Here is a 26970-nt window from a genome sequence, read left to right as displayed (position 1 = left end):
ATCCCGTGGTCGCAGGCCTCGTTCCCGTGCTGAATTTCCTAGCGCATTTGGCCGACAAGGGTCTAGCGTATAGGACGTTCAATGCTATTCGATCGGCGATTTCTGCTGGCCATGATAACATTGACGGCCATCCGGTAGGGGAACATCCTTTTGTGTGCCGGCTTCTGCGAGCTGTTCGCCTCGCGCTGCCGCCAGAGCCCAGGTACTCCGTCCTTTGGGATGTCAATTTGGTTCTGAATTTGTTCCTGTCGTGGCCGGCCAATTCCTATCTGTCTCTTAAACAGCTGTCGGCGAAGTTAGCCATGTTGTTATGTCTGGTCTCTTGTAGGCGCGTCTAGGACGTGCGCGCGCTGGATGTTTCTGCACGCATTTTTTCCCCGGATGGGGTTACCTTTACGGTGGGCCGACGCACTAAGACGTCGTCGCGTTCCATTTCTTATCCAGCCTTTACTGACACTCCTAAGTTGTGTGTCGTGCAATGCCTCAAAGCTTATGAGGACCTGACCTTGGATCTGCGCCCTCCGGGCGAGCGTCAGTTGTTGATTGCCCTGCGGAAGCCACACAAAGCTGTCTCTTCCCCCACTATTGCTCGGTGGGTGCGTTGGGTCATGCAGGAAGCGGGCATCAATACTTCTCTCTTTGGAGCACACTCCGCCATGGGAGCCATGGCCTCTAAGGCATTCTCGGTGGGTGCTCGTCTGGAGGACCTTATGCGAGCTGCGGACTGGTCCTCGGATTCCACCTTCAAGAGGTTTTATTTTAAGCCGGTGGTGGATTTGGCTCAGTTGGTGGTAAGTAAGCTTTAAACTAGCATAATCTGAAGCCTCCGGTCCTGACATAGAATCGAAATTTGCCTAGCTTACGTAACGGTAAGTTTCAATTCTATTAAGGACATGGAGGCGAGGATTATCCCACCCGGACTACGGTGGTGTCTCTACCCACCCGTATGGCAGCAAGTAAAGCGTTTTCCTTTACGTTGTCAGTACTGTGTTGTTCTCTGCATGCTCCTCGCCTTGTTGTTGCATTTCCTGGGCCACCTCGCTGATGCTGTTCCTTTTTTGGCAGGCAACGACGGTGCTAAACAGGACCAATGAGGCTTAAGCGTGATCTGCGCGAAGAAAGAGGAGGAAGATGATGGGAAGTCCGGTTATATAGGGACGATGGACAGAGACAAAGGACTGTGGACTATTATTATAAGCAAAGAGACTCTTGGGAGTTGTTGTTGATTTTTTGTTGAACATTACGTCAATGCTTTATGTTTAAAGCATCTTGTGTTCTTATTATATCTTTTCCTGAGCTGCTGTGGTTTCTTTATGTTAATAAAGCGAAGGAAGATATAGCATAATCCTCGCCTCCGTGTCCTTAATAGAATTGAAACTTACCGTTACGTAAGCTAGGCAAATTTCGATTCGTAGTGGAGATAAATCTCACTGAATTTATGACGTTGGTATGTAAATTTTCTAGGCCTGGCAAAGTTTTCAGGATTAATAGCGTGCCACCTATTTAAAATGATACATTGGAGTAAGTGGAATGTGCTAACATTTCAAAACATGGTTGATTGGCTTGCCCTCAGTTGCACTATGATTACAACACCGAAAAGGCAATGCCTCTCCATTCAATGATGGGATGCTGGTAGATTGGGTTTGTGTTATAGCTATGGACCTATTATTGTTCATTGCATCTATCTTTGTGCAGAATGCATCATTGGTGTACTTGGAGGCCAATGCTTGACTTTTTGGGTTATTCTCCATGCAGATGTGGGTTTGAGTAGACTCTACAAAGTAATAATCCCTCTTTTGCACAGTAACTGGTTTGTGGTTTTAAATTCTTTTATTTTACAGAGTTTTATATAGCGCAAACTTGACCCAAAGGTATCGGGTATCCGAGCGCTTTACATAGCACTAGTTGCTTTACATGAGGACACATTCATTTTTTTGTTAGGCACGGAGAGACTACGTGATTCGCCCAGAATCACAGTATGTTCAGCGTTGTTGCAGAGACTCGAACCTAGTTCCCCAGATTCGAGGTTGAGCGCCCTAGCCGTTAGGCCAACTCCTTTTCCCGAGATTTGAATCCTTATCCAGCCAAGTGTTCTTTTATATATTCTATCACCTTGTTTGAAACTTAGGGATCATTCCCATATTACGTGCTACCTGATCAGTTATTGGAGCAGAGTGTAGTACACATTGTGTATGTACTCTCCATGTCCAGGTATTGTGTGTACGACCTTCGTTGAGTCGCTCAACTGCACGGGAAAAGTACAAATTTGATCAGGTTTAAAATTGCAATTCAATTGAGAAATGGCAGACCTACAATAGACTTTCAATGTAGTCCATTCCCGCCGGAAGAAGAGCAACTTGAAGCCAACACATAGAAATAGACAAAGGGGATAGGGAGGAAGGGAAAGGTGTAGGGAGGGGTTGGCAAAATAACAAAAGATAAGGTAATGAAAGTGAAGGTAAACCAACTTATTAAATGTATTTCAGACTTTCGGATTTCCATGGCTGGCCAAATTGAAGCCATCATACACACATCCTGTCTCCCTCTCTCGAATTTCAGCATTCAAACTACAAATGAAGGGCACCTCTATTAATATGCTAAACAAATGTTGATAACACCACTTGTATTTATATGGTAGTAAGCCTGGGAAGGACAGATGGTACTGATCGTGCATTCGCTTTATCTGTATGGCGTTGACGTTAGAACAATAGGAGGTATGGATTCTGTATTCGACGGTGAGGTTAGCCTGACAATACTATTAAAATACAATATAACATGCCAATCCCACACAGCTCAAATGTACTTTACATGCCATCACGGGGCTACAGCAACCATAATGCTATGTCCTACGGAACATATTAGGCAACTCCTGGTGGTATCTTAGACACAATACAGTTCCAAGTTAAAATGTTGGCTAGTGGTTTGCCAGCAGCTAGGTTAAGATTGAACAAAATGAGAACTATCAAATCATTGCCATGCTGTTGTCATTGCGGATACAATGGAAACAGTGCAAGTCTCCTTTTACCACATTGGCTCTTTTTTATGGTGGAATGTCAGTCACTACTAATAATGAAAGTGGAATTTGTTCGAGGAAGAAATTCTAGATGGTCAGGAAGATTTGCCTTATGTAATCCCAAAAGAGGGGTCGCTAGGATCTAAGAAACATATTGGGCCCAAATGAAGGGGGGGGGGATAGGGTAACATGAGCCAGGCCAGTTCGCTGTAGTTTTGTCAGGACAGCAACCTACCAAAAGCTTCATCTATCTCTCTCGTTTGTGCAGGAGGCCAATCTGGTTAGGGTCTGAGTCACTCCCGGACTATAGCTCACCCTCCTTTAGAAGCATTCAGGAGTTTGAGTTTTGGGGGGTGAACCCCTACTCAAAATGTTGGTTTACTTCGGCCTAGCAGGACTAGGTTTAATCTGGGCCTTTTTGAAGAGATGTAGTTCTGCTAGGGTTGCTAGCTTTCATTGCTCGTCGACTTCTTTCCTCCTTCGTGGGGTGTATTCATTCATCAGTAAGCAGTATCCTTGCCACAAAAAATAAACACTTAATTATAATCATAATAAAATAAAGGTCACATAGTTACTGCTCATGGCACCAATTCACATTGTTGCCCCTTTTGCATCCTTTCACTCATTCAACAGCATCTCTGCCTGATGCATGTTGCCATATGGCTCACAGGACCTTCTCTGAATACCACTCTTTTTTGGTGTACAGTGGCAACAAATGTGTGGGGCAGCAGATGCCTTAGAGCAGAAAAGGCTAACTTGCATTTTAAAAGGTCAGTACAGAGAAAGGGAGACCTACAAAAATATTCTTGGTGTTGAGGAGAGGAGCCCGGTCTGGAGGCCACAGGACACAAGTTTAGATCTGAACATACACTCATTGCTTAGGCACTTTCCTGTTTTTGTTTATCTTCGACAACACGCACTCAGCATCCCTCTGCCCTATGGCTGTGCATACGGTTTAGTTCTTAATACAGTTATGGAACTACAGTTAAGAAATTACCACAAGTGTCTTTTAGTATAGAGAAGATCTTACAAAATGTCAACATATAGAAAGGAAAATGGATGCCTGTTTTTAAATGGGAACCTCTTTAATGTTATTATGGGGATTAAATAGCTTTCCAATCCATACACACAAGCTATGTTTTTATTCCTGGTTTGCACAGCATGCTCCTTCACTTGAGACTCCAGCTCGCTTTATTTGGGGACAAGATTAAGGGCAGTTGGGACAATGCTATTTTTTAATTAAAAGGGACAAAATGTTCAAATCTCCAATACATTCGGAGATCCTGTTGTTAGATAGACTGTTGCTATCCCAACCTTCTAACGAATTCGAAGTAGGGCAGCATTTATATAACTATTTCCTATTATTTTAGCTCCTTGGACCATTGGGTACGGTCCTTCTTTGTGCTGGGACACGACATTACTTCTGGTCTAGCTGCACAATTAATGTATGTCCTTAGTATTTATGTGCATATTATGTAGATTGCACCCTAGAACTGCAACCAAACAAAAATACTTATTTTCATATCCTTCCACCGCTTGTGTAATCCATGGGTATGAAGCAGAATTCCGCTCCTAGTAGGCTTTGTGGGTGACACAGCTACAAACATGGTTTGTTACGCAAAACATAGCCTATGTAGAGAATTCTAGTCCATTCCTTTTTGTAGTAAAGTTTAAATTAGACAAATGGGCTCATAACACAGTTTCTTGGCTTTGTTTAGGGTATGGGTACATTTGCCAAAGGAGTCTTCCATGCAGGACCAGTGTCCTATTATTAGCAGTTAACCCCCTGTGGAGCAGTGCAGTCATGCCAGATAAAACATATACACATATGTTACATCAGGCTGAGAAGCTGTGTTTCAAATGCCCATGGGTGTTTAGCAAGATATGGTTCAGTGTGAAACTTGTGTTGCTCGAATCAGAACAGTGTACACGTATGGGTACAGGTGATTTGCGTTTGTGTACTGTTTTGATGTTTATCTGGTAAAACAACTTTTTGTGCTTGGAAAGGTAGTAGGGCATTTGTCTGTGTCTGTCAGGGATCTGTGTGCTTGACATGCATTAAACAGAATCAAAGAAAAAAAACCTTGTCTTTGCACAAACTTCACTGGTGTTGTGTGAATATAATTGATTGATTTTGAGCTAGAGGGTGCCTTAGTCAGTTTAGTGAATATGTGCGCCTACCTACAGAATACCTGAGAATAGGGAATAGCTAGGGTTAAAAGATATGCAAAGAGTAGAGTTGAACCAAAAATAAAGAGGCTTTGTGAAGCTATTGAAGGAGGACGGGGGAACCTTCCAGTAATTGGGATCAAGAGAGTATATGGTCCAAAACTCGTTCACAAGTAAATGCTGTTGTGATCTTGGGCAAGGAGGTTCGTCGATCAGAATATATCAGATGGCTGTCAGCTGATAAAAGCTTTAAAATAAATTAGAATAGAAGGCAATGCATGAGTTGACCACTACCATGGAAGCACTGGCTAATGAGGAAAAGATATCCGGCTCAGTCTTAGCCAATTTTTGTTATTGGAGAATCACAGATCCCTTTTATGTTTTATCAGAATTCCAACAAAGGAAGTCTGTCCCCACCAGGAAGACCCATTGTTTCTGGAATAGACTCAGTGTTAGAAACATTATAACATTTTGCATCTTCTTTCTGAGTTCTGAAGCCATAACATCCACCCATACCTGAAAGACGCTAATGACATTCTTTTTTTTTTTTTTTTTTACTTTATTTTTGTCATTCCACAGAAGAAACATACAACAACTTCCCCCCGCGGCATCAAAACGGCACATATGCACATTGACAGACTCATTAAGGCCCGGCTGGACGACCAGAGGTCACACTGAGATACATAGGCTTCAATGACATTGCACAAAATATCTGACAGCAGCTAGCGCCTTGTGAGTATTTGGGCAAGCACCCACTCTTCACTGCACCTCCCCCGCGGCTCCGGGGATGACTCCATCCTCCTCCTTAGTGTCCGAACCCATTGGTGAGAATAATTCTCCACTCGTCCCCTCTGACTCACTATGCGAGGTGTGATCCAGGACCCAAATCTCGGCACATAGCATGCGCCATGCCAACAGGTCCTCCTGCAGCCTCTCATCCCTTCTACAGCTCTGCATGTGTGCTTCCTCCGCTAGGGACCACTCCCGCACATCACACAACCACTTGGGAATCTCTGGGGCCCTCTGACCCATCCAAGTGATAGCCACCCGACGCCTAGCTAGCACCAGCATCAAGTGCATCAATTTATAAGCCAATTTCCTCTTCTTAGGTCTAGGTACTACAGCCAACAAGCAGTATAAGGGTGTCAGCTGATTGTGAATCCCCGTAGTGGCAACGATATGGTCCACCGCCCTCTACCAAAAATTCTGAACCATAGGGCATCCCCAGGACAAGTGTAGGAACCCCGCTCCCCCTACTCCACATCTGGGGCAGTCATCCCTTCTATCTGGGGAGTAACGCTGCAGTAAGACCGGAGTGAGATAGGTGCGGTGCAGGAAATTAAAGTGTATTAACTTAAGACGCGCATTACACCTTCTTCGTGAGGGTCCCTATTCGCTTGTGTTGATCCCGCTCAATCGGGGCTCCCATTTCCGCCTCCCAGGCCGCTCACGCCGGGGGACCCGGGGGATGCAGAGTCAGTGAAATAAGTCGACGCCCCCTGCCACAAGACAAGATAATGCCCAGAGTGTGAGTCATTGGGGGAACCTCCAGATATTGTGTCCATAGCGACCTCACCATATCACGCAAACCCTGGTAATGCAGGAACCGTCCTCTACCCAGGGCGAAAGTCTCCTCCGCTTGCTCATAAGACAGGAAGGTTTCGGAGGGGTATAAATCCGCCAGGGTCTCACATCCCCCCTCCCGCAGACCCGGAAGGACATCTGTTCCTCCAACGACACCATGGGCGCCAGGATCCAAAGTGACAGCTCTCTGTGGAAGGGCATCGAACGGAGCACCCTCTCCACGAAGCGATGCCAGACCTTCGCTGTATGCCTCACGATGTAGGGCAGAGTCGTGCTCGCCACCCGTCCCCTCATCAATGCGACTTGAAGCTCTTGCACTGTCGCTCTTCCTGCCAACAGCTGCGTCTCCCAGACGTCCATTCCCGCAAACCATCTGGCGGCCGGCAGCAGCTGCGCAGCATAATAATATAGGTCAAAACGCGGGGCCTCAAGGCCTCCTTCGTCAAAGGATCGCACCACTGTATGAAGTGCAACCCGGCTACGCCGGCCCGCCCAAAACAGGGACGTGAGGAGTGTTTTCAGCGTGCGAAAGACCCTAGGAGGGAGAGGGCACAGCGTATTCTGTAATACATACAGAGTCCTAGGCAACATCACCATTTTAGCTACAGCCAAACGGCCCATAAGGGACAGCGGGAGTGTGTTCCAGAAGGAGACGGAGCGCTGCAGGGACTGAAGTACCCTATTAATATTACAGGTCAGGGATCCCGCCTCCGTGGGGGCCACCTGAATTCCTAGGTATCGAAAAGAGTCAGTTTACCAGCGGAACCCGAGCTCCGGCAAATCGTTCTCAGGGATCCAGTCAAGTCCCGACAGTGGGTACACCAAAGACGTACGTCTGTTGATTCGCAACCCCGACGCATCTCCAAACCTGTCCAACTGTTCCAGCAACAGAGGAAGTGCCTCCCTTGGGGCCCTCAGATAAAATAAGACACGTATCTCCCACCTGTATGCCCCATTGTGACATCTCCAGACGAATCCGGACAGCCAGAGGCTCTATCGCTAGGGCGAAGAGAAGTGGCGAAAGGGGACACCCCTGCCGTGTACCTCGCCCCAAAAGCCACTCCTCCGAGCGCGCCGTCCCCAAACGCACCCGTGCACTGGGGGAAGCATATAAAATACGGACCCAGCGACAAAAGTTCGGGCCAGGCCCATTACCCGAAGAACCTCCTGTAGCTAAGCCCAATCCACGGTATCGAACGCCTTAGCCAGGTCAACCGATACAAGCACCATCTGTTCCTCTGACCCCTGAGCCTCATGCATGATATGATTCAAGCGCCTCAAATTCATGGCAGTGTTACGGCCGGGAATGAAACCGCATTGGTCCGGGTGGACCAAATGCGTCATATGGGGGGCCAACCTAGTAGCCAATAACTTAGTTAATATTTTAACGTCGGTATTAATCATGGTGATAGGGCGATATGCGGAAGGGTCGAGCTTGCCCCCCCTGGTTTAAGGATCATACATATGTCTCCACTAGACATGCTCGGTGGGAGTGCTCCGGTCTCGAAGGCCTCGGCGTAGACCTGCACTAGAAGACGCGACATAACGGCTCAGAACTCCTGGTAAAATTCCGGCGGGTAGCCATCACTGCCCGGCGTCTTTGCCCGCGGCAGGCGGGCAAAGGCTGCCCGCACCTCTGCCGCCGATAGCGCCGCATCTAATTCCTTCTGAGCGAGTGTGGAGACAGAAGGGAGGGTTAACCCCTGTAAGTAGGGGGAATAAGAGGCCTCGGATACGCCCGGGTCCGCGAGATACACCCGCTGAAGGTGGGACCTAAGAGTCTTCAAAATCTTTTCCTCCGAATGGACCACCGTGCCACGGGTGTCTCTCAGAGCCAATATGCGTTCCGGAGTGTGTTCCCTATGGAGGATCCAGGCCAGCTGTCGCCCCGATTTGTCTCCCTCCCTGTGAAGTCTCTGCCTATATTGGCCAAGGGTGTACTTATCCAGACGGGCCAGTATGTCATGGACCTTCTCTTGGGCTATCCGCTCGTCTGCGCGCTGGAGGTCGTCAGGGCTCCCGGCGGTCTGGGCACGCAATAGCTCCTCCTCCGCCGTCTGCAAGTCCCTTACAAGCTGTTTACGGACTCCATACGTCAATCCCATACAGGCGCCCCTCACCAGGGCCTTCAAGGCCTCCCATTTAGTGGCCAGCATCAGGTCTCCCACCTCCCAATTAAGGTCTACATAATCTGTCAGGGCCTTCTCAACGTGTGCCTTGCCCACGGAGTCACGGAGGACGTCCACGGGGAATCTCCAAGTGCGTGCACGGGAAACCGAAGCTCCCCAACTTACCAAGCAAGCCACTGGGGAGTGGTCGGACAAATAGCGCGCCTGATGTGTCACACATGTTACTCTCAGCGTTAGCAACCAGCACCCTATCAAGGCGGCTGTGGGTGTTGAGTCGGGGGAAAGCAAGTATAAATCTGCAGCGCCGGGGTGGCCTGTCACCAAATATCGACAGCCCCTATGTTTTCCATAACTGCTTGAAGCTGTCCCATCATTTGGGGGTTTTGCGCCCTCTCTTGGCGGGGACCTGTCTAGGACCGGGTCCAGAACACAATTAAAATCTCCAAGCCAGAAAAGTGGCGCCCCTAGGTCATCTACCAGTACATCCTGCAGCCTTAGGAAAAACCTGGGTCATCCAGATTCTGGGCATACGTGTTCAGAAGGACAATCTCCCTACCATCCAACCTAGCTGTGAGGAGCAAAAATCTACCCTGGATATCTGCCTCTACATACTGCAATGCAAATGGGACCCCGGGTGCCACCCAGATCAGGACCCATCTGGCATATGAGGAATAAGAGGAATGGAATACCTGGCCCGCCATTTCTTAGCTAGTTTCTGCGCCCCCTCCTCAGTGAGATGAGTCTCCTGCAAACATGCAATCGAAACCCTGTGTCTACGAAGCCAAGACAGTACTCTGTATCTTTTCGTGCAGGTACCAAGCCCCCTCACATTCCAGCTGACTAACTTGTATCCCATTGTCCACCATGAGTGCCGCCACCTCCCCACACAGCAATCTCAGCATCCCTCCAGTCCCATGCCCAACGTGTCATACATGCGATGCCTACAACTTCCCCCAATAACATTCCCCCTACAACCCCACCCGCTCCCACAAGCAATATACTAGCAACAACTAAACCTGCCGATATGCCCTCCCCATGCTGGTGCTAGGACGTACACAGCTTTTCCATAACCTTCCTCACAAAACTAACTCAGAAAAGCAAAAGAAACCCTGGAAGACAACTACCCCCCCCCCCCCAACCCGACTCCCCCCGAGACCGCCCTCCAGGACCCAAAAACTAGCTCCACCTCATTATTAACAATAAAGGAGACCCTCATTAGCACACCCCCCGTCCCCCACCCCCGAATACCAGCATTAGGCAAAGCCCCCCCCCCACCCATCACAGCCCTCTTACTGTCCAACCAGTGTCTAGCAATTCATCCAGACTTCAGCAAATTATCAAATGCCATGGCCCCTCCTCACGATAGTCCATCTGGCTCCCGCCCCTACGCTCCAGCCGTCTCCGGGACCATTGCACTGGTCGGGGAAACCTCCTCCGCAGAGGGCAGCAATGTGTCAGGTACCAGGATCTCCTCAGGAGAAATAGGTTGAGACGCTGCCGGTAAATCCATGTGTAGGGAGCCATCTTCTCCCACCGTAACACGGTTGCTCTCCACACTCTCATCCTCACGGGATCCTCGACGCCGTCTCCGGCTGCGCCGCCTCCGTGGTCTGGTCCCCCATGTGCTCCAAGCCCCAGTCCGTTCTCCAGGAGGGAGATCATCTCCCCGAATCTCGAGCCACTCCCACACATCCGCAGGAGCTTCGAAGAAGTGGGCCTTTCCTTGGGAGATAACCTTGAGCTTCGCTGGATAGAGTAGCATATACTGCAGGTGCATCTCCCTGAGCTTTTGTTTAACTGCCAGAAAGGACTTGCGCTGTTCCTAAACTAACTGCGTATAGTCCGGGAAGATGGACACCTTCGCATTCCCTCGCCGCTCGTAGGATGCAGTCCCTGTCACGGTAGTTCAGGATTTTGGCGATGCGGCCCGAGGAGGGACGCCGGGCTTCGGGGGTGGGACCAACGCTCTGTGTGCTCTCTCTATCACAAATACGTCCGACAGACCCTCAGGGCACAACACCGTACGAATCCAGTGCTCAAGGAAGCGTTCCGGGTGGCCCGCCTCCGCTCGTTCCGGGATACCCAGCATACGGATGTTACTCCGGCGGCTCTCCGTTCTGTGTCTTCCGCCCTCCACTCCAGGGCCTTCGGCGTGGCCGAAACTTGGGAGACAGTTTTCTTGAGGGACGAAACCTCTCCTTGCAGTTGAGTAATATTCCCTTCTGTATCCGTGAATTTATCGGCCACCTTGCGCAGGTCAGTCCATAGAATGTTCACGTCGATGGACACAGTCTTGATCTGACATTCCAAGGCCCCTGTATCGCCTTCAACAATTCCGCCCGAGACGGCTCCTCGGGTGCCTGACCCCCGCTCCTCCTGACCTGACTGGCGAGTGAGCCTCTGAGAAGGGAGCCTCTGCGTAGTATACTGTCTAATGGTGTTGGGCTGCACCACCCGAGGTGTTCTATCCTTGCGCATCATGAATTGCGGCGGAGGGCCTCTCAAACGTCCCCTATCCGCTAGCTCGTCGGCACAGCAGCACACTCAGATGTCTTATACGGTCCGGGCACCAGGCCACCAGGTCCACTATATTCACTTCTGGGCCCCCCACTGACCAGGGACGTCAAATGCGTAGCTCTGGCTTGCGTATCCCCTGAAAAATCGTCCTGGAGGAGCCGGCACGCGGGGCCACGGCCACCTATCTGAGCTGTCCCTCACTCACTCATGCAGGCTGGGTCAGGAGGGGACTGGGGGGGTGCGTCCCAGGATCAGAAGAACCAGAAGGAGAGGCGAGGCCCAGGCGCCGGTTCCAGTCCTGAGTGGCGCTATGCCTGGGCAACACGGTAGACTCCCACCTCCATCAGCTGTAGGGCATTCTCCCAAAGGGTACCTCCTCCGGGCCACCCGGCATCTAGACGCTGTACCTCAAAACTTGTGCCCCAGTGTCAGTGGATAGCTCCCATAGATGTGAGTCCCCCAGCACCAGGAGAGACTTGTTCCAGGGGCCCAGTATGCCGCTCCCAGTCCGGTCACCGGTAACCCCGCCTCCGGTCAGTCGGGACTCAGGCCTCCGTCGACCCGCTGTCCACCTGTACTTCTCCCATGTAAGGGGGGGAGAAACCCCCTGATGGCGGCAAGTGCCCTGGAGACCCTTCCTCCCACAGGTTCAATGGGCAGGCCCAGTCCCCGGCCCCCAAGCTCTCACGGCCCTGTCCCGAAGTGGACAGGCGGCCCCTCACCTCAGGGCCGGGGCACAATTCAAATACAAGGGCCGGGTCTCAGACAGCAGGAGGCACCATGCAGGACGACACTCCGGCCGCGGCAGACAGCTCCGGAGGCGGCGGACTCCTCCGCACCAGGCTCCCCGACAGGGCACAGCCCGTCACAGCCACCGGCACGGCAGCTCTTCACCGTGCCTCTCGAACCGGCAGGTGTGGCAATCCAGGCTCTTGCTAATGCCTCCGCCGCCGTAAAGTTCCCCGATGGCAATGGGGCCCTCCGGCAAGCCTGCGTCACCGCCGCGATTAGGCCCGATCCCCGGCCTCAATTGGCGGCAGCCGCCGCCTCCACCGCAGGTCCGCAGCCGGACAGTATGTTCGGCCCACTTGGGCGCCCCGTCCCACGATGGTCACAACACCACTCCGGCGCCTTGGTAACTGTGGGGGGGGGCCCGATGGCAATGGGTCCCCCCGTGTCTAGAGCAGCCGATGGTCGGGGCAGGCCACAGTCCCCGGCCTCGATTTCAGGCAGGCCCAGCGTCGGACTGGACGGGTCGAGCTCTCTGATGATCCGGGCGGCCACAGTTTTGAAGGCGGGACCGGAGGAGTACAGCACGGTCTGGGATCGCTGGAGCTCAATTCAGCACTCTGAGGTGGGCTGGAAGGATCACAAATCAGGATTTAAGCGGCGGGTGGCAGGGAGCCGAAGGAGCTCACGTCCTGTCGGCCATGCTGCTTGGCCACGCCCCCCGCTAATGACATTCTTAACTTTATCATGGATAGACAATACAACTGTGCTTGATAAATCTACATTTGTCATTAGATGTAGGAGCTCTCAGTTCAAGCATTTCACAACTGAGCACTTTGGATTAAGTAGAATAGATGTTACATAACACAGATTGTTTTTACAACACTCCTATGGACTTAGGATAGGGTGCACAAAATTGGCCATGACAGGCAATTTCTTTTGGAAGTGAGTGAGACTTCAGGCGGTTCGGTTTTCAAACCAAGTGTGCCTAAACTTTATGCTCGTACCTTAGAACTGAAGGAAGTACATTATATTACTAACCCTTACTGTGAAAAATATCAGTGTGAAAGAGGTACATTGATGATATCATCGGGAAAGGTGTGTCATAGAGGAGTCAGCCTTAGATTCAATGCAACCACAACAAAGATAGAATTGTATTTCTTTGTACCAGTGCTGAAGGATCGATCTTAAAAAGAAAAATCCACACTATGATCACTGACTTAAGTCCATTAATAATATATGACGGAATCCATCTGTGCCCTTTAAGTCCCATTTGGGAACTTTCTTATAATTAGAAGACATTGTTCCAGCATCGCTGATTTTAATGATCTAGTAGAGACTTTGCTGTGAAACATCAAATTATTGGTTATCTTACTAGGATACTACTGTAATGCCAAGAAGTAAGCCATAAACAATCATAAGTGACACTTAAAAACGTATGCGAAGGCTTCCTAAGACAGTATCCGCAGGGTCACCTATCTTATCTACAACAGCCAGATAAAGGGAGCAATCAATAAACATTTTATTTACAGAATATGAGTGTCGCAAACTATGAGCGTGCTTTTTGCATTTAAAAGATCTTTGAATTTACAAGATCATCTTTTACGTACTAACACATTGTAAAAGAGCAAAAAGCTATAAAAATATTGACTAACACTATTCCATTTTTGGAAATTCACTGTACTTTACCCCTATAGGTCGTCCTCAGTATGTACTTTCACTAAACTACTTAACATATACTTGTTTTAGGATTACAAACTTTATGAGAACAAAGGTTCCATACGAATTATAGTTCGGACCAAGAGGTCTCCAGTATTGCATGTTCCTGTGGTTTGACGTACATCAAAATGACCATGGGAAAAGTAAAGACAAGGATGATTGAACTTGGAAACAATTTACTGACGGGGGCTACAGTGACTAAACTCATTAGCCATATTAGGGAACAACATAGAGCACATGATATATTTTGGACAGCCTGCCTTGCAAGCATCTAGTCACAGGCTACTTTTCTGAGAGCAATGGTGGGGCCAAAGATCTGTGTGCCATATTACGGGCCTGAATGATAAAGTAGAATGGAACACAGACCGTGGTTAAGACAGTGATTATTAGCATTCCCAGCACATACTTCTACTATACCCTCCTGAACATGAAGTTTGAATGGCACTCTCTTGGAAACGTGCACGCTACTTTGACATCCACATTTACTTCTTACCTTATTCCCACTGGCTCCCCGGTTCCATTTCAGAGAGTGCGGGAGCTGGAAAAGACTCATTCCAAGGGCGACACAGAATGTTCTTACTTTGGTGGATGTATGGAATTGTTTGCATTTTTAAAACTAAAGCTCATTACCTTACTGCTCAAGAGATTTCTGAGTGCAGTGAATCTTTCAATTAGTGAAACAAAGCCCTGCTATGATCTGTTACCAGTATAAAGTGGTAGGCATTATTATTCTTTAATAAAATAGGTGTGGTAAGTGACTCCTGTATCAATGAAACTTTACAACTGTAATTTTTATACTAAGTTTGGGATGGTGGAGAAAAGTACGAAGAAAAAATTATCACATAAGTAACTTTTAAGCTTTGTTCATAAAACTATCATCTACTTTTTGAATTTACAGGATGTTTCCTACATGGGAACTATCACTCTGATGAGAAATATTTTTAATATGAATTGTGTGGAAATCATCACAAAAGGTGTGGTGATGGGTTGTTTACAATAACCATCCTACACGTAATTTTGTAAATCTTTTTAATCTAGACCACCTATACCTGAAGACAATGTGCATCCTTTATGTGGAACAACCTTTGGGTGTATATGATCTGTTTCATGGTGACTTACCATCAGGATTTGTCTTACTTATGGTACTAATGAATGTGCTTGACCCAAGGCACGTATAGCAGCCACTGAAACATGTTGACTGACCTGATAGGGAAGCATTTATGTCTAGATAAGTCAGGATATAGCACAAAATTATATGATTTTGACAGCGATTACCTGGGTAATTAGGGGATTTTTACGAGTACAGTAGTCCTAGAACCACCGTACTCACAGTGGGGGTCCGACCACTACGACGGGTCCACCTGCCGTAGTATGTGTGGCTGTGGGACCATCACAGGACCACAACCCCCGCTGGGATCAAGAATCCTGCTGCGGTCTTCAAATGGCACCACCGAGCATATTACGCCCTGCATATCCACCACCCCTTTGGCTGCATGGCGGACATGCAGGTAAGGATGTCCAAGCAGGGCCCCCGGCAGAATCTGATCCTGTGTGTGTTGTGCCCCTCCTCCCTGGAATTGCACCTTCTTTCTTGCATAATGTGGCATGCACCACATGGTGCATGCCACACTGTACAGGAACGTGCAGTAGCCATTCTCATGGCAGCATTCTGCTTATGAGGTTCTCCTATGAGCCTAACAGATCGCCACCATGAAACTGCCGCCTCACCTCCCCCTGGATTCAACTTGTAATCCAGCAGGCGGGCTCACCGCGGTCTTGGCGGTCTTCCTGGGACCGCCGCAGTGGCGGTCCCATTGAAGACTGCCAAACTTGTAATAAGACCCTGAGGTACCCGACTTTTATTGAGAAAGCTGATGGGGAATAACTGTTCATAGGTACTTCACTCTCCTAGACGGAGAGCACCAGGATAAAGCATGCCACCCTATTTTGAGGAGGATTTACTTCCTGCGATTACATCCTCGACAAATATTTTGGCTTATAGGGACAAGACGGTGCCCATGAAATTCAAAGGCTGATTTATACATTTGTACATTTGTTTTGTAGTCTGTTTCCCCTATTCCTCCCTCAACGAAATGCAAACTCTTCTCAATATTTTTAACATAAATATACCAACAAAAGGGGACAGAATGAGAGAGACCCTACTTGGTCAACAGTTGAGGATTTCAGAGGGATAATGTTGAGATCTGTGTTGACAAATGTTATGGCAAGTACTCTTATGGGGAGTTTTTTACACGTCTTTCATTGCTGTTAAACATTTCAAAACGTTCCTAAATGATTCATGGTGCGGAGAGGAGGTACACCATTCTATTAATGTACAGACCAAACAAAAGCTTGGTTGCCAGTGACATAACGTGGCATATTATTTACACTTCATGTTTCGTTCCGTAAAGTCTTGTATTTATTGTCCTGCTAATTCTTCAGAGTAGTAACATTGCATTACTAGTTAAATTAGTTAGTTTGTTTGAACTAGTTAGTTTAAATTTTGCAATGCACCTTAAATATGTTTTTTGTGAAGCTACACATTTGTGTTTTTTGTTCGTAAAATGACATTTTTTTAAATAATATTTGCTTACTATTTTTCAGGAGTTGACCAGTGCTTTGATGCATGTGAAGCTGCACCTGTTTGTCCAGATCTTTACCCTTGCATTCTTCCCGACAGCAATATGGTTTTTTCTTCAGGCATTATCAATCACGCCGATAAATGAATGGCTTTTAAAAGGGTACGTTTTTGGAACGTTATTGCGAAATTCTGTTTGTTTCTTGCGCTCTTTGCTCCTCACCTTGTTGTTGATTTATGGACTGGTTTTACTTTCTGTTTTACCAGTCAGTAAAATGTATAATTTGTCTCTTGGAATCCCACTTACTATGTACTTATTTCTGTTCTCCCATTATGCTGTAGGTTGGATCCTTAATATCAGAATAAACTATCCTAGTGGGGAAATCCTGAAACCAAAAACCATATTTTATTTCCACCATTGAATAAAGAAAAATATTTGACAGACCAATCTGAAACATGGAAAATATTTGTAAGGTCCTATGGAATATGAGTTTCATGACCATAACGACTACCTCAATCGACTCTGCAGAGCTTTACCACTGTCCATTGTTTCATTGCTGTTCTAGTGATGAAATGTAAATAAAGCCAAGCATACCACATTTATAGGTGTATACTGCAGAGAACAATTTCAACAATCCATTACTTTTAGGACAGACTTTTATTTAGCAAAGGGAGTTTTTTCTTACAAATTCTACATTCTTAGATACACAATCAATCATTGTATTCTTCTTTTTAGTCCAAACAAGCAACCAGTATAGTCCAGTATTTCTTTTACTATTTTCAATAAAGACGTCCTTTATAAATGTTCTATTTAAGTTAACTGTCTGAAAATATGTGACTGACAACATGAATATGGTCCCATATTGCTATCTCGGGATTCTGGTGAAATTTACAAACCTCTTGACCTTGGATCTCGTGGTTTATATGGTCACCAGAACCCATTGATGTCAGTCTAAGACCATTCAAAACAGTTACCCAGTATGTATCCTATATATTTAAAACAACCCTGTAAATGTCAATGCATATTCCCACATCCTCCGAAAAAAAGCTCTAGAATCATTAATAGCCTTGCATGCTTCTTTTCAGCATATGAAGAAAGATTTTAGAACTTTGTATACTTTACAGTTGCTTTATTTGTTGCTCGGAGGTCAAATTGTGTCTTGATGAGTGAACTCAAAGGGCATGTGCAAAGCTGACTGACTACATTGTAAAGTTTATAACAAGCATCTTGGGTCAACTGGCGCGGATTTGTGTTTTTGTCCTGTCCTATAATTCCCTGGGCTGTTTGGGATATTTTTATGAATGTGCTGTTGAGTTTTATTCACATGACCCAAACATGCTGTGTGTTCTTTGTAATAGGATCTTTGCTGGCATCAAATGCATCTTTTGTGTTAAATGCCTTACTGATTTGATTTCTACGTCTATTTTCATACTCATGGTTCCTACATCACCCTGAATCTAATTTTAGCACCTACGTGCATGCTGGTCCTCCGGACTCTTCCCAAGTATTTATTTAAATCCATGTTAGTGACCTTGCTTCATTCCTAAAGACTTTTTTAAGCTTCCCTAGAGTACATACTAGGAAACAAACCACTGGAATGGCAAAAATGAACTCCTTGATTAAGAGCCCAAACCCTCAGAAAGATGCTGAATGGCAAAACAAGAGACTTTCCTCTCTGTTGACCTGGGTGGTATGCCTTCATGGCTTAACTACATGATAGAATGTTCCATCTGCTCGAATGATGTAAGGAGTGAGGTCATTGAATGAAACTTGAAAGAACAGCCTTTTGTTTTCAAACTAGAGCCCACCTCTTATATCACAATTCATATACCTTCTCTTCTGAAATTGAGGAGGCGTGTATGATGATGAAGTGAGTTCCTTTCTGAAGTCCAGAAGCAGCACTGAGACAAAATGTTAGGATTTCCTTATAATCTCTTTAGACAGTCATATCTACACTTTGGATTTTATTTTTGCAACGAATGTCAAGTGAAGATCACAGAATTTACCTTCAATCAATCCGTATTTGAAGTGCACGCTAATCACCCAGAGGGGTATCCACGACTTTAATATTAAAGTTGCTAAAAGATTTGAAGACCTGTACAGCAGCAAATAAAGTGGACTTGATGTTAGTTCTAACCAGATGGTCAGCAGATGCCTCCTTTGTCATCTGTAGATTTGTCTGAGATGATTGAGATAAGCTGTCATCCCTCTTAGAATTTCTTCTTGAAGACCTGCCGATAGCAACTAGGAAGATCTTGTGTGATTTATAATATGCGATTTTAGTAAATAATTGGATATTTAGGACTTGAAAGTGCTTTTTTATTTTTGAAGATCTAAACACTAAACCGTCTGTAGTTATTATTTGCAGTGCCATCACTTTAAGCTGCAATACCTTCCAAGCAAAGAGGATCATAATAACCATCATACCTTAAAATGTCGTGTGGTACACTCAACACCAGGACTTATTTTAAAATACACCTTGTTGCACTGTGTGTCAACTACAAACCATTTCACTTTCATATCTTTTTTAATTATCCTTCTTAATATCGTCCTCTTTTGATTGTGCTGTAACATTGCCATTTGCCTCTGTGCCACACTCACATTCTTACTTTATATATGCCTGTTACAAAATCCTGCCTGTACATCACACCTCACTTCTGCACTGCCACTGCCCACCTTTTTATTACTTTGAGACGGTAGCCTGCTGAAAGAAGTTTGCCTGAACCACCTCCGTACAGTATGACCAAGGATACCTTAAAAAACATAAACTTTAACACAAGACAGTGGGAAGGAAAAGAAAACTTAATATTCCTCGGCAGTAGAAAAGGTCAGTGCAGTAAGGCCATTTTATAGCTCAGTAGTGTGTAGCGTCTCCCCAGCCCAATAGCATGTAAATGAATTACGCCGAACATGGAGCTCAGTATTGCACATCTTTATTCTCTTGAGTGTAACCTAAACAGACACATATTGCATCACAAATTTTATTGACCACACTCAAACTCGCCACTAGACTACAGAGTCTGGTAGAGACCATAGGGATCCTGCGCTCTATAATACACAATACACTAAATATCCCCCTTTGTTAAATAAAAAGTGCAAACATAAAAGCACACACATATATACATTTATACACATCCATCATAGTTCCTCAATGAGTCGTTGAGGCGCTCAAACCACTCTTCCAAATCTCGTAGTGTGAGGCTGAGGAAACACCGCAGAAACAACCGCACCAGGCACAGGTTATCTAGACACTGATGCAGTTCTGGGGCTCTCCTGACCGTCTGATGACAAAGTGTCAGTCCAGATTTCTAGAGCCAACAGACTCAGAGGAATATGAGGAATCCTTAGTAATGAACTTTCCATGATGGTGAGCAGGCACCATATTTCCCTTACTAGTCACAACTTCTAATGGATCGCCATCAAATGGAGCATCAGATCTGTGTTTTCACCTCTCCGTGACAAGGACACTATCCCCTTTATGAAATGTAATGTCCAGAGTACATGGATGCTTGTCTGGATTTGTCTTCATTCAGGACTTGAGATAAATCAGTGAGTCTTACTTTCTGGGCATCAATTGTTCTTTCAGTGGTCGACTGGGGCACCTAGGTGGCCAGGCTTTCGTTGGTGGTAGAATGAGGGGTAGATCTGTGGGCACAAAGAGTAGAATGAAGAACTGACTTAAGCTTAAGTCCTTCTGGCACATCGCACTGGACAGCTTTCTTAAGAGTGCTCATGAAACGTTGAACAGCAACATTAAGCTGATGCTTGGTATCCAAGTGAGTAGGAAAGTCTTTGAATTCCTGACCATTGAATGGTGGGCCATTGTCCGTTTTTAAAATGGAAGGAGCACCTCAGGTTGCAAATTTGCCTTCTAGTCTTTCAAGTATTCGATCATGAGTGATTGACCTAAGGTCTTCCACCAGAGGAAACCGGAAGTATTCATCTATAATTACCACAAGCTAATGACAAGGTAATGAACATTTTGAAGGGGTCCAAAGAAGTCAACTGCAATTTTCTCCCATATGTGTTTTGAAAGATCCGACTTGTTCAAAGGATGCTGTGTTGTTTTGGGTTACACAAATGGCAATCCTGGAGCTCTCGCTCAAATCCTCATCAAGATGAGGAAACAGAATACGGTCCTCGAGAGCCCGCTTAGTGGCAAAAATTCCACGCTGTCCGTCATGTGCCACTTCAATGACTTGCTGTCGTAGACTTTTAGGAATGACAATTCTTGACCCTCGAAAGATAATCCCTTCTTGTGTGATGGTCAGCTCATCACGTACATTCTTGAATTCCTGATATTCACTGTCGTTATCAAAAGGTCGAATGTGTTCTACAGGATTGATGCATAATAATGTCTTTGAGGATGAGCATATTCCTATCTGCATTGGTAGCAGCTCTTATTTTCTCCACCGACACAGCTGCAGGAGTTCTGATCTCGCAATATTTTTTACATAGGCCTCACCCACTTTGGAAGGGGTACCCTGGAACTCCACGGGCACTCAAGAAAAGTAGCCAGCCGGGTTCTGATCTTTTCTCGGCCAGTGCACAATGGTGTAGTCCTACTTTTGCAATCTCAGCCCACACCTCTGAATATAAGCGAGATCAGTAACAAGCGTAAAATGTTTCCCATGCAGAAACACATGAAAGTGTTTGCAAGCCCACACAATAGCTAGGCTTTCTTTATCAGGTTGTGAGTAAGCGTGTTCATGCTGTGACAAACTTTGTCTAGTATAAGCTACAATACACCTTTGTGTGGTTGCATGTTGACTGCTGGGCAAGAATCCTTCCCAAGCCCACTGGGCTGGCACTCGCAACAATCTCTGTATGCAATTATGGATCAATGTAAGCCATCTCAGAAGCATTTTTAATTCAATGCTTAATTGCTTTAAAACTTTGATCACACTCCTGTGACCACTGAAATTAAACATTCCATTTCGTTAACTCTCTCGATGGGGCACTCACAGTGGCAAAGTCACAGATGTAGCTGGAACAGTAGCTGGCCTTATCTAGAAAAGAACGCAGCATGATTACATCTTGTGGAGGGGAGGTAGACAAAAAAGCCTGAACCTTGGCTGGATCTGGAGTTTTTCCCCATTCCGAAAAAATGCACGCAAAGAATTTTTGTTTTGTTTTGTGACATTTGCATTTTTCGGCACTCAACGCAAGACCTGCATCCGCAAGTAGACGGCGCACTTGTGTAATGGATCTATCATGTTCCTTTCGCGTGGCTCCAAATTTGAGTATATCACCACTGTAATTGAAAGCATGTGTGACAGGCTGTATAATGCATCTAATGACATCCTGGAAAAGTTTGGCAGGTGAAGACTCTTCGGAACTCAATCTTTTGTATCTGAACAAATAAACATGAGTTGAAAAGGGCGTGCTATGTGTTGTAATTTCGGTGTAAGAACCTTACTATTTCATGGACTGTAGTAATGCAGGTTATTCTTTGAATCACTCATTCCAGAGCTGGACATCCTGCCGGACTGTTGATACTGTGCTGTTATGCTGAATGTACCTGATTTAAACATTTAATCAAAAATGACAGCATAAAGAAGACTTCTATTCTACACTGGCGATGAGGAGCTTTTGCCTGATTGGGGACAGGCACCTTCAGCACCAACTCCCCTATTTGCCAACTTTATTTTCCTGTAATTTTGGACTGTGTGGTGAACCTACGCTACTGCTCTCTGTTTTGCTAAATGAGGCTGTAGTATTGACTGCAATCATCTAAATACCCTTAGTTTTCTATTTTTTTTTTTAATGTAACCAACTTCGGCAAGCGTGAGGTTGAATTACAGGAGGCTCACCTGTTCAACTGCCACATCGCAAACCTGTGCATCCTCGCGCTGAGCCCCTATTGTCGGTTTGTTGTCATTGGAACGCACGCCACACTCCACGTTGACTACGCGGCATGCGGTCGCTTGGAATATCATTATTCGGCTTACGCGCGTCATTGGAGGAGAGATGTCAGTAGAGCACACACGTCATTGGAACGCATGCCGCACTCCAGAATGCAATTACGCTGTGACTACGCGGCGTGCAGCCATTTTGCTTCTTGTTATTGTGACTGCTGATACGCACGCTGATCTCAAGCGTGAAATTCATTTTGTGCATCTGACTTGCCCTCATCGTCAAGACAAACAATCTTCTACAAGATTTATTAATCTTCTTGTTTGGTACACGGTGAGAGTTCTCAATATTGGATTGTATTAATTTATCTCTCGGTGAGAGTTGAGCGTGATTGGCATTTACCTCTAGTACTTGGCTTTATCCTTGAAAAAATATTTTGTGTTCCAGCAATCTTATTTTGTTTTTGTATGCCAATGTTTTTCTCATAAAGACTATTGCAGTGACATTTGAATATTGACTGTGGATTTTCCTTTTGTTTTTTAATTTGTTTGTACTTCAACTTCATTTTGAAATTTTACCGTAGGTGCAACAAGCATGCCTCAACCCCCGGCCTTTTTTGTCAGAGAAGGGTGAACCGATTCTTCCTTGGAAGAGATGGAGACATTTATTTGACTCTTACATTGTAGCAATTGGTGGAGAAAAGTTCTCAGGATTTAGAAGGCAAGCTATTCTTCTCCACAATTTAGGTGTAGAAGGAAGAAATATTTACGATAGTATGGATCTCATTCCAGTTGGTAATGGGGATGGAGAACCGGCTGATGTTTGAGATGCCTATGACTATGTTAGAGAAATATTTTGGTCCCTGCATTAATGTCGTTCTAGAGAGGCACAAGTTTTTTTACCAGGATTCAAGGTCCAGCTGAACGGGTTGGAAGCTATGTTACTTCTCTTAAGACCTTGGCACAAACTTGTGAGTTTTGTGAACTCTCTGACTCTCTAGTCAGAGATCTATTAGTGAGGTGCACTAATAGCACTCAAGTTAAAGCAAAACTCTTTTCAAAAAACCCAACATTGGCTGAAGCTGTTGCCTTAGTGAAAGGTATGGAAAATACCTCTTCTTGGGTGAAAGAGATTAGGAAAATTCGTGATGATAAGAAGGAGGGACAAAGTGATGTTAATGCTCTAGCAGAAGGTGACATTTTGGAGAGTTCTGACAGTGTGGCCAAAGTTTCTCAGGTTGAGAAGTTTAAAATCTCAGAAAAGGAAACATGCATACGTGGTCCCCTCAGAGGTTTACCAGTGAAAACAGATTGTGAAATTCATCCGAATACTATCACTAATAGTAGTAATGCCAGCTACAAGGTCTCTGGGGATTTTCCTAAACCTAAATGTTTTAGGCGTGGAGGTTTTTCGCACTTCTCGAACTATCTTCGTTGTTATGCCAGGGAATCAATATGCAACAAATGTGGTTTCAAGGGACATTATGCCCAAGTTTGTAAGTCATCCAACAAAACTCGCAACCCAGAGAAAAGTACTGAAGGTGTACGTACTGTAGTTTTGAGCATCAATGATGATGATGGTGAAGTTGATGCAGTAAAGATAACAATGCCCCAATACAACATCTTGGTAGATGGTCATGACTTTGTAGTTCTAGCTGATTCTGGTTCCCCGTTCACCAATGGTAACAGGCAATGGGGTGAGGTTGTGGGTTTGGACAGTATGACAATGTCTCCACCTGACATAAGCCCAGTCAGTTACGGTGGTACAAGAATTAAGGTTCTTGGATATGTTGAGGCTTGTATTCAATTTAAAAATAGAAACACGGTTGGTGAGGTTTATGTAGCTGAGAGAGGGGACAATTTGTTGGGATGGTGACATCAACGTGATTTAGGTATCATGCTCAATCCAGTGCAAAAGATCCCAGAGATAAAGTCATGCTAGTGGACTGTGAAAATCAAGGTCGTGAGTATCTCAAAAGATTTCCAGAAGTCTTTACAGATAGGTTGGGCTGTCTTAAAGGTTTTGAGCATCGTATTATTCTCAAATAAAGGGCTGTACCTTATGTACATAAAGTAAGAAAAGTACCCAACATGATGATGGGACCATTAGAAACTGAACACAAGAGACTGTTCAAGTTGGGAGTTATTGAAGAAATAGAAGCATCAGAATGGTTGGTCCCCATCCTTTTGTCCCCAAAAGATGGTGGTGCCTGTGTTAGGATGTGTGTTGACTTGAGAGGTATAAACAAATGGATTTGGGTAGATCGACAACCCCTGCCCATCATTTCGGAGTCCCTCAGCACACTTAAGGGAGCCCGTGTTTTTAGTGTATTGGACTTATCGTCTGCATATCACTAAATTCTCTTGCAAAAGACTCGAGGCATCTCACATCTTTTGTGACCCCTCTGGGGGCCGCTTCCTGAGAATGCTTTTCGAGTTGGCAGCGGCATGCTTCCAGAGGATGATGAAGATGGTCCTGGAGGGCATACCCAACATCATGTTCTTCCAGGACGACATCTTGGTTTATGGTAAAAGTGAAGCAAAACATAGTAAGACACTAACTTGTGTTTTGGAAAAGTTGAAAGAAAGAGGACTGACTGTGAAGAAAGAAAAATGTTGTATTGGGTTGGAAACAGTTACTTATTTAGGACATGTGATCTCTGGAGAAGGTATTCAACCCAAGTTAGAACTTGCAGAAAGTGTTCTGAGAGCCCCCACACCCAAAGATAAAGAACAGGTGAGATCATTTTTGGGACTTGCCGAGTTTTATTCCAAATTTGTACAAGGATTTGCCGGTTTGACTCAACCGATCAGAGCTCTGCTTAAGAAGGGAACACATTTCCTATGGTCTGATGATTGCCAGAAGGCATTTGATTAAATCAAGTCTGAAATTGGGAAAATGCCTACTTTAGGGCAATTTGATGTCAACCGGAAAACTGTGTTAACCACTGTGTTAACCACTGATGCCAGTCTCAGGGGGTTGGGGGCAGTACTCTCTCAAGTTGTGGATGGGGAAGAGAGGGCAGTTGCGTTTGCCTCCAGGGCACTCAGGGATGTAGAAGTCAATTACTCATGTTTTGAAGCTCTGAGTGTGTTTTGGATGGACAGTATTTTAAATTTGATCCCTGGGGCATTCCTCTTCTAGTTAAGACAGATCATCGTCCTTTAGTTAAAATCTTTTTGTGTCGCCACAGTGAACATATCACGCCCAGACTCAAGCACTAGAGTGAAGGTCTTCAGGAATATAATTTTCGAGTCCAGTACATACCTGGTTCTAGTAATAAGTACGCCGATTGTCTCTCTCGGTTACCCGTTGAGAACAAACAAAATGAGACTGAAATTGAGTGTGTGATGGGTTCCTGAACCAACATTGTCCAGTGAATAATGGTTGGATGGTGTGAAGGAGGATAACATTCTTGTCTCTCTTGTGATGTGGACAAATCAAGGATGGCCTGATTATAAAACGTTGGATCAAGAAATTAAAGCATACTGGTCCGTGAGGGATGAGTTGTCATTTATTTTTGGAAATCTTATGAGGAGATAGAGTGGTTCCTCCTGTTGAATTCAGAGACCGAATAATCAACATAGCTCATGAGTGTCACTTGGGACGAAGTCCTACCAAAGCTCGAGTGAGACACAGATACTGGTGGCCCGGTATGGATCACATGATTGAAAATTTTGTCAGGGAGTGTGTGTCGTGTGCTTTCAGTGATAAGTCTCACATTCCTAATCCTGCACCTTTATCTCCTTTCGAAGTCCCTGATGTTGTGTGGTCGAAATTAGGCTTAGATATTGTTGCCCCTTTTGAATTGTTGCCCTCTTACGAACGCTTTGTTATTTTGGTTGTGGGTAGTTACCAAGTGTGTGTCTTCTGTGAACACTGAAACTTTCATTGATTTCCTTAGAGATGTATTTGTTTCTGAGGGTGTGCCCAAATTTTTGATTACTGACAATGGGGTACAATTTGTGTCTGATGAGATGTGCACATTTCTTAAGGATCACAACATTGTTCATCCGAAAACAGCCTTATATACACCTCAGGCACATGGTTTGACTGAAAGGATGAACCGGGTTGTCAAGGATCGTGCTCAGCGTGCTTCTGAGTTGAGATTATCTTTCAGTGGTGTCTCGAGGGATACATTTTGGGCACACCGCACCACTCCTAATGTGGTCACGCAGAAGTCTCCTTTTGAGGTTTTGAGAGGGAGGAAAGCTGTTTCAAAATTGAACCAGTCTTGGTTGCCTGCGTTTACCAATGTGGGTATTTCTGGTGAAACAAGGCGTTCTAGAATTTCTGAGTACCAACGTAAATGTAAAATTAACTATGACTCCAGAATGCGTGTGAAAAACAAGAAGTGGAATATTGGTGACAAAGTTATGGTGAAGAATTCTAGACATACTCTGAAGGGCAATACTAGTTTCATTGGGCCTTTCACCATTGTTGTCATCATAAAGAATGTTGTGAAAGTGGACACAGGGTGTATGTGGAGCATGTCTAGGCTGCTGAGATATACTGGGAAATCCATGAATGTACATATGCCCTATGGTAGAAATTTGTCGAGTGGACATGACCATTCGAATGAGAGTACTCATACAAGGAATTGGAAACCTCTTTGGGGAGAAGTAGAAATCTGCCTGTGAGGTTAAGCGACTATGTTTTATATTAATATTACGTT

General features: G+C 45.5%; 1 protein-coding gene across 1 annotated transcript in view; it reads left to right on the top strand.

The window, feature by feature from the left end:
• SLC10A7 (solute carrier family 10 member 7) overlaps positions 1-26970 on the top strand; it is an 872524-nt gene that overhangs the window by 151942 nt on the left and 693612 nt on the right. The window contains exon 3 of the mRNA XM_086962267.1: positions 16465-16601. Coding sequence (XP_086818393.1) covers positions 16465-16601 — 137 coding nt within the window. The remainder of the gene's footprint in view (positions 1-16464; positions 16602-26970) is intronic.

The sequence above is a fragment of the Lissotriton vulgaris genome, chromosome 3_1, assembly GCF_964263255.1.
Source record: "Lissotriton vulgaris chromosome 3_1, aLisVul1.2, whole genome shotgun sequence".
Taxonomy (NCBI): Eukaryota; Metazoa; Chordata; class Amphibia; order Caudata; family Salamandridae; genus Lissotriton; species Lissotriton vulgaris.
Note: the sequence above shows the minus strand (reverse complement) of the source record. Positions and strands in the feature narration are given on the sequence as shown.